The sequence below is a fragment of the Syngnathus floridae genome, chromosome 12 (assembly GCF_059516105.1).
Source record: "Syngnathus floridae isolate MCC-2025c chromosome 12, RoL_Sflo_1.0, whole genome shotgun sequence".
NCBI lineage: Eukaryota > Metazoa > Chordata > Actinopteri > Syngnathiformes > Syngnathidae > Syngnathus > Syngnathus floridae.
Window position 1 is genome coordinate 4243650 of NC_142424.1, and position 11514 is coordinate 4255163.

At 42.3% G+C, this 11514-nt stretch overlaps 2 protein-coding genes and 1 long non-coding RNA gene across 3 annotated transcripts; 2 read left to right on the plus strand and 1 right to left on the minus strand.

The window, feature by feature from the left end:
* Nucleotides 1–684: 684 nt before the first annotated feature.
* LOC148389614 (PR domain zinc finger protein 12-like) lies at nt 685–5046 on the plus strand. Its single transcript, XM_088392713.1, has 5 exons — nt 685–1004; nt 3021–3211; nt 3300–3455; nt 3789–3921; nt 4034–5046. The coding sequence occupies exons 1-5, from the start codon at nt 776–778 to the stop codon at nt 4525–4527; spliced, it is 1203 nt and encodes a 400-aa protein (XP_088248839.1). The 5' UTR covers nt 685–775; the 3' UTR covers nt 4528–5046.
* Nucleotides 5047–5745, minus strand: LOC148389615 (uncharacterized). Its single transcript, XR_015861900.1, has 3 exons — nt 5582–5745; nt 5425–5517; nt 5047–5353 (listed from the first exon to the last, which is right to left on the minus strand). It is a non-coding gene; the product is annotated as an uncharacterized LOC148389615 (long non-coding RNA).
* Nucleotides 5746–6437: 692 nt separating this feature from the next.
* Nucleotides 6438–11041, plus strand: fbxw5 (F-box and WD repeat domain containing 5). Its single transcript, XM_088391192.1, has 10 exons — nt 6438–6594; nt 7150–7345; nt 7418–7575; nt 7639–7822; nt 7906–8054; nt 8125–8439; nt 8509–8692; nt 8760–8907; nt 9031–9243; nt 9603–11041. The coding sequence occupies exons 2-10, from the start codon at nt 7159–7161 to the stop codon at nt 9880–9882; spliced, it is 1818 nt and encodes a 605-aa protein (XP_088247318.1). The 5' UTR covers nt 6438–6594; nt 7150–7158; the 3' UTR covers nt 9883–11041.
* Nucleotides 11042–11514: the final 473 nt, after the last annotated feature.

An 11514-nucleotide genomic window follows, 5' to 3' on the forward strand; every position in this document is an offset into this window, starting at 1 on the left:
AGTTTTCTTTCCGTATTTTTTCTTTGTGAAAAGAATATTCAGTCATAAGCAATAAAACAAAACGAATCAACACACTTTTCTAATTATTTTCTTGACCTGCATCATAATGTATATTTTTTTAAACAAATAGTGACCTCACATTAATTTTTGTTTTTAATCTTTTTCCTTGGGGAAATGTAAATTCACTCGAAAATCTTAAAGTATTTTTTATTTGTTTTTTTGTCGTAAAAAATATATGATCATCAATAGGGAAGAGAAATTGCTTCTTCGAGTGATTTTTCAAAGCCATCCGCTTTATTCATGTGTTATTTTTGTGTTTTTTATTTTCTACAGAAAGTGTGCATTCATTCATGAGATGAAACGTTTTTTCCCCCCAAGTGCGTTATTTTTTAAGTGTTTGAATTATTGCTTTTAAGACACTTACCTTTTTAAGTGCCCCCGATATCTGTAATTTGATTTTTTTTTTGTTCTTCAAGAGGTCCACTCAGCTTTATTATTGTTATTATTAAATTACGTTTTTCTATGGAAAACAGTAGCGTGCACAAAGTTTTTTTTTTCTTTTCTTGTAGCGTGGGCAGCGCCACGCCGCAAGGGGTGTGTCATTAATAAGTAATTAGGGTCCTAGGGGCAGCCCCCCCACTAGTATAAAGGGCCCCTCAAGAGCCGAGCAGCGCCAGATCTCACTCACACGCTCTCGGGAGGAGACCACCACTTGGTCCTCCTCCTTCTTGCATTTTTTTTTTAAGTTCACTTCTCAGGTTCAAAACGTGACAAAATGGGCTCCGTGCTCCCCGCTGAAGCGTTGGCCCTCAAGTCTGGATTTAAATGTCCAGCCCGGGCTGCGCTGTCGGACGTGATCACTTCGGACGTCCTACACAGCTTCCTGTACGGCCGCTGGAGGAACGTCCTGCAGGGGGCCGAGCACCTGCAGGCCGACGAGCGACACGCCGGCTGCACCAGAACCGCCTTCACCGCCGAGGTGCTGGCTCAGTCCTTCGCTGGAGGTAGGTAGAAGAACCACCCGATGGGGCTGTCGATATTTATTATGTTTGTCTGGCTGTTGTTGTTTTTTAATCCGGTTTGAAAAAATCAGTACAATTTCCTTAAATTTTACAATTTTTATAATTAATGACTGAATGGTTGAAATGATTTTCATTGACTTGCTTTTTTAATTCTGGAAGAACATTAAAAAATAGAATGACAACAGTAGAAGAAGCAAAAGAAGGTTGTTGGGATTATTTCATATTAATTAATCAATCAAGGGAGTATTAAATTAATAAATAGTGGGCATTATTTATTTAGCAATTTTAGAAGAAATAAGAGTTTTGCAAAGTTTTTTTTTTTAATTTCCATAGCAATCGTAGAGGAATCAGGGGGTCAAGGTGCTTGTTACCTGTACTGTATTTGAATAAAGTAAACGAAGAAGAACGTGCGGGTTGAATTAAATAAACGAAGAAGAATAAATGACTCGTAGAAGAAGAACCAAACATAATTTATGCTGTCATTCGGATGGGATTTAATTGCATTACAAATTAAGGAGAATTAAAAAAAACGAAGAAGAAAAGTAAGTAGTAAACGAGAAAACTTTTATTCCCCGTCAAGACGACAAAGTTTATCGCCTCCAACTTGTTGCTCGACATTTTCCCACATTTCCTCGCCAGTCTTTTCTCCTCCTTTTCGAGCCATTTAACGCGTTAAGTAGCCCCCGAAAGAAGCAAGTAAGTGCCGCTAATTCAAGGGGGCCTTTAAATTCATTTGGTTAACTTTGCGCGCTGACCTGGGAAAGTGTCCATTTCGAAAAGGCTCCCCTTTCTTGGGAGCAACTTTGTCCCCGGCATTCATCAATCTGCGGACAGTCTCTTTTCGTGCGCTTGGCAGCTATGTGGGGCTCCCTCCGTCTCCTCCGGCTCTGTCCACGTCTCGCTTTCTTTTCAAGCATTTGCTGTTGGTCGCATAATGCGGCGTGAAGGCTAAATCTAATGCTATTCATTGCATGTCAGCCATCTAATCGCCTTTCCATTTTTTTGTCGCGCGGATTCCAGAGTCCCTTTTAACAAGACGCCGCTCCATTCAGCGCAAATTTATTGCTACAAACTTCTTAAAAGGATAATGAATTTGGAATTAGCCGTCTCTTTTTTTCTCGCTCTCTTTTTCCCTTTTTGCGCCGAGGCTTTAATGAATATCACATCTGAAGCGTGACCAATTGCTGGAGCCCGCGCAATGGAGCACCATTTAACCCCCAATGGACAAAGCTTTTATTATCATTTTTTGTGTTGTTGTTGCAGCTTTTAAATACAAGAAAAAGAAGAAAAACTTTGATTTGGACATTAAAGAAACGTTTTTCCCTTCCCCCTCGCCTATTTAGGTGGGGATAAAACTGCTTTCCGTGCGCAACAAAAACGTTCAATTCAAGCAGATAATCGAATTAAACGGAGGATAAAGTGTCGCTTAATATTTGGAGCCGCTCCGTTTTGGGTGCCTGGGGAACCTGCCGCCGGTGAGCTGCATGACATGAGAGCCTGTCAGGCGAAAAACACAAAAACAACAAATTTAAACTTTTTTTATACAATAAAAAAATACGTTGTTATAATTTTGAATAATATAGACCTAGTTAAATGTATTGTAGTTTGAATTATTTGCAAAATATTGATTCATTATTTTTTGAAAATTCTTAAAACATTTTGAAATTGATCTTATGAATACAGAAATAAAACACATTCAATAAAAATAATGTGGCTTTTTCTTTTAACTACCAGAAATTGCATTAATACATTATTGACCCAATATGAAGGACTAATCGGGAAGGATGAAAAAAAAGGTTAGACTCAAAAATAAAATTCATTTACATTTATGGACCAATTTGGTGTCATAATTTAACAAAGTTAAAAATTCAGCCATCACCATCATTTTTAAAATTGAATAAATTAAAAGTGTGAAATTTCTTTTAACATGCCATACAAAAATTGGTATTTGTGCAGTTTGTTGACATTAATTGCTTAATTTTTTTTTTATTTTCCCAGAGGTGCAGAAATTATCCAGCTTGGTGCTCCCCAGTGAGGTGATCATTGCACAGAGCTCCATCCCAGGAGAAGGTTTGGGAATCTTCTCCAAGACGTGGATCAAGGCCGGCACAGAGATGGGTCCCTTTACCGGCAAAGTCCTGTCCCCGGAACACGTTGACCTACTCAAGAACAACAACCTGATGTGGGAGGTAAGTCTCTTATTCAGATCCCATACGATTCTACTTGAGTCATTCCCAAATCTCATCTCCATGTCTTTTTTTAATTTATTTTTTTAAGGTGTTTAACGAGGATGGCACTGTGAGGTACTTCATCGATGCCAGCCAGGAGGACCAACGCAGCTGGATGACTTACATCAAGTGCGCCCGCAACGAGCAGGAGCAGAACCTGGAGGTGGTCCAGATTGGCAGCAGCATTTATTACAAAGCAGTGGAGGTAAAGGAACCACTTTTGGTCTCGTGCCTGCATGCAGGGTTTCCTGACCTTTCACATTTGGTGTCTCCCCCAGTCCGTTTATTTAAAATAATAATAATATATAGGCACATAAATTAATGATCATGATCTTGAGCTCTCAAACTTACTAAAAGTACCATCAAAAAATATTTATATAAGTGTGACCATAATGACCATCTTTATTTGCTCAAAAATAAGAATAATACTAATAATGAAAACCACTAGAGGGCGCCAAAGGACGGTTACAGAAAACTCCAGATGTGAGTAACTTTTTCCAACTGAATTCCCATTTGATGTTTTTTGTTTATCTTGCAGACTATCCCACCAGACCAAGAGCTGCTGGTGTGGTATGGAAACACACACAACACATTCCTGGGCATCCCCGGGGTGCCGGGAACAGACGAAGAGCATCAGCAACAACAGCAGCAGCAGAAGAAGAGCAGAAATGGTGAGAAACATTTATAGAATGACATTTATTAGAACTTTTACACAACAATGAAAAGTGGCCCAAAGTTCTTTTTTTTTTTAATATGAATTCTTATCCAATTGTGGTTTTCCAGATGACTTGCAGTCTTGTGAGTCCTCGTGCTCGCCACCTTCCTCATCTTCCTCGTCCACCGCCGGCCTGCACACCTCAGGGCGCATGCGCTGCGTCATCTGCCATCGTGGCTTCAACTCACGCAGCAACCTACGCTCGCACATGCGCATCCACACGCTGGACAAGCCGTTCGTGTGCCGCTTCTGCAATCGCCGCTTCAGCCAGTCGTCCACGCTGCGTAACCACGTACGTCTGCACACCGGCGAGCGGCCCTACAAGTGTCACGTGTGCCAGAGCGCCTACTCGCAGTTAGCGGGGCTCCGCGCGCACCAGAAGAGCGCCCGCCACAAGCCCGCCGCTGCCGCCGCAGCAGCTGAAGGTAACTCGCAGGCGTCTCCGCCGCTTCCTCCCCCTGCTCCACCCACCGTCGCCCAGCAAATGGCGCCCGTGGTCCGCCACCATCACCACCATCATCACGTGCCGCTGGTGCACCATATTCCCGCCCTGGTGCTCTGACAAGGAAGGCAACGACAAGAACAGCAAAGATGCACTTTTGCAAAGCGCTCCAGTGGACAGGTTTATGTTGAGAAAAGAAATTTATTTGTATAGCACTTTTAACAAAAAGGACTCCAAAGTGCTGAATTACAGGTTTGAAATATAAACGTACTTTTAGATCTCCTCCCGGCACTTGTCCAAAGACTCGGGGAAAATTTACAACCACCCGCCTGTCACATGATCAATATGGCAGGCCGATATGCGTGAGCCCACACGTCATGTGATCACAGCATCTTTCCATGCATGTGAGCCCAACGGAGTAGTTTTTATAGATTCCACAACATTTTGGAAGAACACTTGAAATAAATACAAGAGTGTCGTTGTAGGTCTCACACTCACCAATGAAATTGTCACTTTAAACTTGTACAGACCGAATAATGGTGTAATATTAAAATAAGTAAATGTATTGTATGCTTCTGTATATGCCAGTGTAAATACATTTGTGCTTCTTGTATGCTAAATAAATCATATGAGTCTGAATTTATTTGTGTACTCAGCCATTTTATTTCCAAGAACTCATACAGGTATAATTGGCATCTTTCTTTTCTTTTAATCTTTTATTTATGTCACGCACACAATAAAGTGACCAATCACTGAAAATGATCTTGACAAGAGAATGGGAGATGCCATGCTTGTCAGCTGTCAGACAGAACCGACTTCCCCGCTGGAAGTTTCCGGAAAAGTCTTCATTAGAACAAACCTGGCATCACCCATGAAGAAGATTTTCAGATAATGTGTGGACTGCATGTTGTTTTGTCTTGTGAGACGGTCCACACTTGCTGTTTTCCTGCATTGCAATAGATTAATAGATCTAAAATAAAATGTACGTTTATGATTACCATTTTTTTTCAAATTCACCTTTACAGAAGTTAAACTTGAGTCATTCTGCTGCTGTCATCTTCTGCTTTCTGCAGCAACAAGAAGTGATCCAGTCAGCCATGTGGCTGAATGCTGCAAGAAATCATGCTTTAAATATGACACTTGAACCAAGACTATACAAAAACAGAGCACTTACCTGAGAAAATTAGTCAGAGCATGCTGCTTCTATATTTTTCTTGCCTGTTCCCAAGTTGTTTAAAATGCAGGCTGTCGCCATGCAGATGCACTCCCTCTAATAATGACACAGCACTTCTTATGGACTCACTTTGTGTGTGGTGATCTCAGTAACTTGAGAACTACCCGCATACTATCACTATCACAAGAGTCCTCGACTTTTCCATTGCGTGTAATCACAAGTTTGCCAAGACTACTATGCATTTATCTTTCAATCTACTTTATCAAGATAAATTAACACAAAAAGATAGATTTTAAGGTTTTGGACAGTTTCAAATTAAAGTAGGTCTTTAAATGATTCATCGATTCTGAACAATTATTTTATTATCTATCTATCTATCTATCTATCTATCTATCTATCTATCTATCTATCTATCTATCTATCTATCTATCTATCTATCTATCTATCTATCTATCTATCTATCTATCTATCTATCTATCTATCTATCTATCTATCTATCTATCTATCTATCTATCTATCTATCTATCTATCTATCTATCTATCTATCTTGTCTATCCTGTCTGTCTGTCTGTCTGTCTGTCTGTCTGTCTGTCTGTCTATCTATCTATCTATCTATCTATCTATCTATCTATCTATCTATCTATCTATCTATCTATCTATCTATCTATCTATCTATCTATCTATCTATCTATCTATCTATCTATCTATCTATCTATCTATCTATCTATCTATCTATCTTGTCTATCCTGTCTGTCTGTCTGTCTGTCTGTCTGTCTGTCTGTCTGTCTGTCTGTCTGTCTGTCTGTCTATCTATCTATCTATCTATCTATCTATCTATCTATCTATCTATCTATCTATCTATCATGTGGTGATTGATCGATCTACTAATCGAGCTATCGATGTTTTCTGCGTTTGACTAGTACACCCTTGAGGCTCCTCTGTTATCTGTTGTCATTTTCCGAGCGGCTAGCCGCTAGACGCTCGCCCACTAGCAGCATACTTTGATCCAGCAGGTGGGTTTGTCCACGATATTGTCACCGCTTGATTTAGCACCACAAATTGCCGAACGTTTTATGAAGCCGGTGTATGATTGTCAAAAGAAAATCCCTTCAGCTCGGAATTAAACTGAAGCGTCAGGTTGACGATAACTAGCTTGACGGCTAGCAGAGTTAGCCACAAGTTCGCTAGTGTAATGTGACGTCGGTGTTATCCGAATAACAGTGAATATTTTCGATTTTACACGTTCCTGGAGGCAAATTTGTAATTAACATTTGGCTCTGGTGTTATTACTTAACCATTTTGAGGTCGAAAAGTCCGTATTGAAAGAAAGACAGTGACTGTCACGAGTTTTCCAGCCTCACTTATGATTCTTTACCATGTTTGGTCATCCATCCTAAATGGATGTTCTGCTTTAGCGAGGAAGAGCATACTTTTCTTTTTACATTCATAGCAGTCATTTACTTTGCACCACTTAGTTCAATTTTTCAAGTCTTTACTATATGTAAAAAAATAGAGATTTAAAGAATTTACACAACTGGACTAAAGTTAGTATGCTGCGGTCTATCCAGGATGTTAGGATGGAGTGTGGCCCATATCTGCCAGACGTTCTGGTGTTGGAGATCTTAATGCATCTGCCCCACGATGCCGTGCTGAGAGCGGGCCTCACCTGCCGCCAATGGCTGGCTGTATCCAGAGATGAGTTTTTATGGAGGGAGCTGTTTTATTCCTATTATCGCATCCCCCGCACCGTACCCCGACACCCAGGTGAGGTTCTCGCAGTATCCCGTGATTTGTTTTCCTCCTCCTGCACGTGGTGACTCAACTGTGTTTGCGTAGCGGCCGTTTCGTGGTACAGGGAATTCAAGCGTCTCTTTGACTGCATCCCGTGCGTCGAGGTTCAAACGCTGAGGGAGCATACTGACCAGGTTCTCCATTTGGCCTTTTCACACCGAGGCCATCGCTTCTCCTCGTGCTCCAAAGACTGCACTGTTAAGGTAATCCGCGTACAGACATTTTTTTTAATCTTGTGTGAAACCAGTTTTTGTTCCCCCCCCAAGCTCTGGGACACGGAGCGGCACGATGGCAACATTGCGCTGGTGCACAGCTCCAGCATGCGGCAGTTCAACTGGGGCTACACGCAGTTCTCGCAGTTTAACGCCAACGACACCCTGCTGCTGGTTTCCGGCGTCTACCTGGGCCCGCATCACTCCTCCTCCGGGGAGATCGCCGTCCTCAGTCTCGGTATATGCGCAATCGGGAATGACGGTCGGGGTGGAGGAATTTTGCGATATCGTCCAAGAGCTAACGTGCTTTGCTCAACGCAGAAAACTACACTTTGCTATCACGGGTGAGGAACAAGCCGTACGACGTGTTCGGCTGCTGGCTCAATGAGACCCACCTGATCTCAGGAAACCTTCACTGGATCGGCAACATGACGTCCTGCTCTGTGCTGTGGCTCAATAAAGCCTTCCAGGTGTGGTATTGATAAAAAAATTGCATTACCACCATTTTGTGACTCTACTGTTGTCCCTCAACTCGGACAGGATATCGAATCTGAGAATGTAAACGTGGTGAAGCGCCTTTTCAAGATCCAAAACATCAACGCCAGCACCATCCGCACCGTCATGGTGGCCCATTGCCGGCGTCACGACAACCCAGACCTGCTGCTGGACTACGACGCTCAGTGTCAGGCCCGCGAGCAGAAATGTCAACAACAGCAGCCGCTGCTATTTGATTTGGGAACATCCAGCAGCGACGAGGAGGAGGAGGAGGAGGACGCGGCGAGTCCGAGAGATGCCAGAGGTCAAGGCACGGCTGCCGCACAAGCCCCTATTTCAAACCTGGAGCACTTGAAACAGGTGAGCCGCATGCGGTTGTAGAAAGTAACCCAAATACTTGATTTTCCTGTTTGACGTTCTCCACGCTAGACTTGTAAGAACCTGGACCCCAGCCAGGTGGCCCTCGAGAGACAGGTGGCTCAGATGATGGGCCGGGTTCACACCAAAGCCCCGGATTCCAACCTACTGGAGACCTCGGAGTCCGGCGACACAGAGGACAAGACTTACTTATTGTTTACTACCGGCAGCCTTACGTACTCGCCCCACCAGATAGGTGAGTGCGTTCGTTGCACCGCCGCCTCGCTGTCAGGCGGCCATCTTAGCGCTTGCGTTGGGTCCAGGCATTAAGAGGATCAAGCCGGACCAGATGACCACGTGCGGACCCGTGCTGGGAGAAGAACGCAGCTCCGAGGAGTTCTTCGACTCGCTGGACCATGTCATCGATATCCACGGGCACATCATCGGGATGGGTCTCTCGCCGGACAACCGGTAATTCGGATTCCAATTCCGACACAGTCCAAAATGATTATTTTTCGCATTCCAAAAAAACCCCCCACATTTCTCCTAAAAGTGAATATTTGGAATAAACATGACACCATTTGGCCCAATCAGGTACCTGTACGTGAATAGCCGGGCGTGGCCTGCCGGCTGCATCATATCCGACCCCATGTCCCCGCCTCCCATCGCCGAGGAGATCGACCTTCACGTGATCGACCTGAAGAGTCTGAGGGAGGAACGGCGCAGTCTTCGCGCCCACCGAGCCTTCACGCCCAACGACGAGTGCTTCTTCATCTTTCTGGATGTCAGCAGAGACTTTGTTGCCAGGTGAGCCACTGAGTACACTTTTTAAACCTCCACACACTCTGACGTCACAGCTCTTATATTACGCGTGAAAGTAGCGACCTCTAGTGGACGAAATAATGTCTTCTTTTCAAATACGCATTTGTTTGCCCAAAAGTCCAAAATAAAGTTTTAGACGATGAACTGATTAGGTAATTGGTAGGATAATTGATTTATAACAAAAAAAAAAAAATCAAAAGCCGCAGACCTTCATGCATGCTCTCATGAGCCTTAAATGGAAAATAAGAAAAGAGGGGAAAAAAGAGATTACAATCTTCCAAATTTCTAAAACGCCTCGGTGTAAAAAGCCCAGTTTCATTGACTGAGCTCCCAACTCTCGGCAGCGGCGCCGAGGACAAGCACGGCTACATCTGGGACCGCCACTACAACATCTGCCTGGCACGGCTGGCCCACGATGACGTGGTCAACTCGGTGGCCTTCAGCCCCGCCGACCAGGAGCTGTTGCTGTCGGCCAGTGACGACGCAACCGTCAAGGTGTGGCGCTCCCCCCGAGCCGTCCGCCTGGCGCAGGACGCCGCTTGCCGGCCCGCCCGGACGCGCAACCGTGCCGGCCTTCTGGCCTCCTGGCTCAATCGTGGCAGGGGCCTTAACGGCAAGCCTTGAGGCCCAATTCCCTCAGCACCGCACAGACTGTTGACAGCTGTGCTGTGAACTATCCCGAGACATTTTTAAACGGAAAAAAAAGAGGATGTTTTTTTTAGATTTATTTTTTTTTTTTACATCACATCCCTCTACAGAGCCCCGGACATGACATGGAAGGTGAAATGTGTATCCACAAGAATTGCCTTGAAATGTAACGTCCAGACAAACAATCCACAATGTGGATGTAAAATGAACAAAAATACAAGTTTAAAGGCATTAAATAACATCCAAACAATCCACAATGTGGATGTAAAATGAACAAAAATACAAAGTTAAAAGTGTTAAATAACAAACTAGTTATTAAGACTCGCTTGTAGCAAAATAACAGCTATAACATGCCCAAAATATTTTGAGATCGCAAAATACTAATTTATGTCCATGAAAATACCCTGAAAAAGGATTAACATAAATATTACTAAAAAAAATCGCATGTCATGTTTGGGTTGCTGTTTTCTGTTTTTTTTTTTTTTTTACACAACCAGTACTGTTTTTTTTTTTTTTTTTTTGTCGGAACATCACCTCCAACATTTTGGTGGACTTATTTTTGGGCCTACCTGCTAATGACATGGAACCTCAAAGGGATCCTTTTGGAGTTTGTCTAACCCACACGCTCATGCATTAATCTTTTTTTTTTTTTTTTGTAATTTAGCATGTTCCTTTGGAGGATGTTACAAAATAGACCCAAGATGTAATATTTTTATTAGCAGACATTCTTCAATGTAGAATACAGCAAGCTAATATGTATTCTACGTAAAAAATAAAAAGTGCACAGTGACTTTTGAAACACAGGACACACCATTAGGCAAGCCTGTACCACTTTGCCCTTCTCTTGTAGCCAAAATATTTGTAACACAGTGTGACAGTGCCATTCAACACTGCTGTTAAAATGGTGCAGGTGTACCTAATGGTGTGTCCGGTGGATGGATAACAGGAGCACAATTGTTACATTTGTTTCTCTTTACTTTCAAACCCTTGAGTGAATGTGTGGTATTTTTTTTTGTTAACTTGTAATAATTCTTGTTGGACTATGAGGATTTTCTTGTGTTTGTTGTTGGTCGGTTTTTTCCCCCCACTCGTATTGACATATCCCAAAATAAATAGTGTATGTATTGGACAGCAATTTGGATTCCTGGACTGATTTTATTTCTAATATATTTTCCTACATAGTTTGAATTTAAGAAGAAAAAAGGTGCTTCTCGTTTGATAACACAATATGTGCTAATTTTAATATATTTAAAAAGAAAAAAAATGTGTTTAAATTTGCCTTGAGATGCAAGTAGAATTAACTCACTCCCCCTAAAATGTTTGAAGAGAATTAATTAAATTAAAAAGAATGTAAAGAAGTAAACGTAGATCAATGAATGGACATTGTGCTGCTTTTCTTGGTGCGTGCACATTGATGACCACCAGAGGGCAGCATAATACACATAAAAGAGTTTTCCAATTCAACTGCACTGTCATTTTCTAAAATAATATATGCCTGTAATCTTAAATTATGAACTAATTGTGTGTACGTATACCTTTTTTGAAATACATTTTCACTCATTTAGAAAATGGTTCACAATTACATTTGACATGTTTTTAACTTTTATG

Bases quoted from the DNA above. Each gene is read 5' to 3' on its own strand.
- fbxw5 (XM_088391192.1), top strand. From the start codon at position 7,159: ATGGAGTGTGGCCCATATCTGCCAGACGTTCTGGTGTTGGAGATCTTA. The intron at 7,346-7,417 runs GTGAGGTTCTCG...GTGTTTGCGTAG, and splicing joins CACCGTACCCCGACACCCAG to CGGCCGTTTCGTGGTACAGG. The intron at 7,576-7,638 runs GTAATCCGCGTA...TCCCCCCCCAAG, and splicing joins CCAAAGACTGCACTGTTAAG to CTCTGGGACACGGAGCGGCA.
- LOC148389614 (XM_088392713.1), top strand. From the start codon at position 776: ATGGGCTCCGTGCTCCCCGCTGAAGCGTTGGCCCTCAAGTCTGGATTT. The intron at 1,005-3,020 runs GTAGGTAGAAGA...TTATTTTCCCAG, and splicing joins GGCTCAGTCCTTCGCTGGAG to AGGTGCAGAAATTATCCAGC. The intron at 3,922-4,033 runs GTGAGAAACATT...GTGGTTTTCCAG, and splicing joins GCAGAAGAAGAGCAGAAATG to ATGACTTGCAGTCTTGTGAG.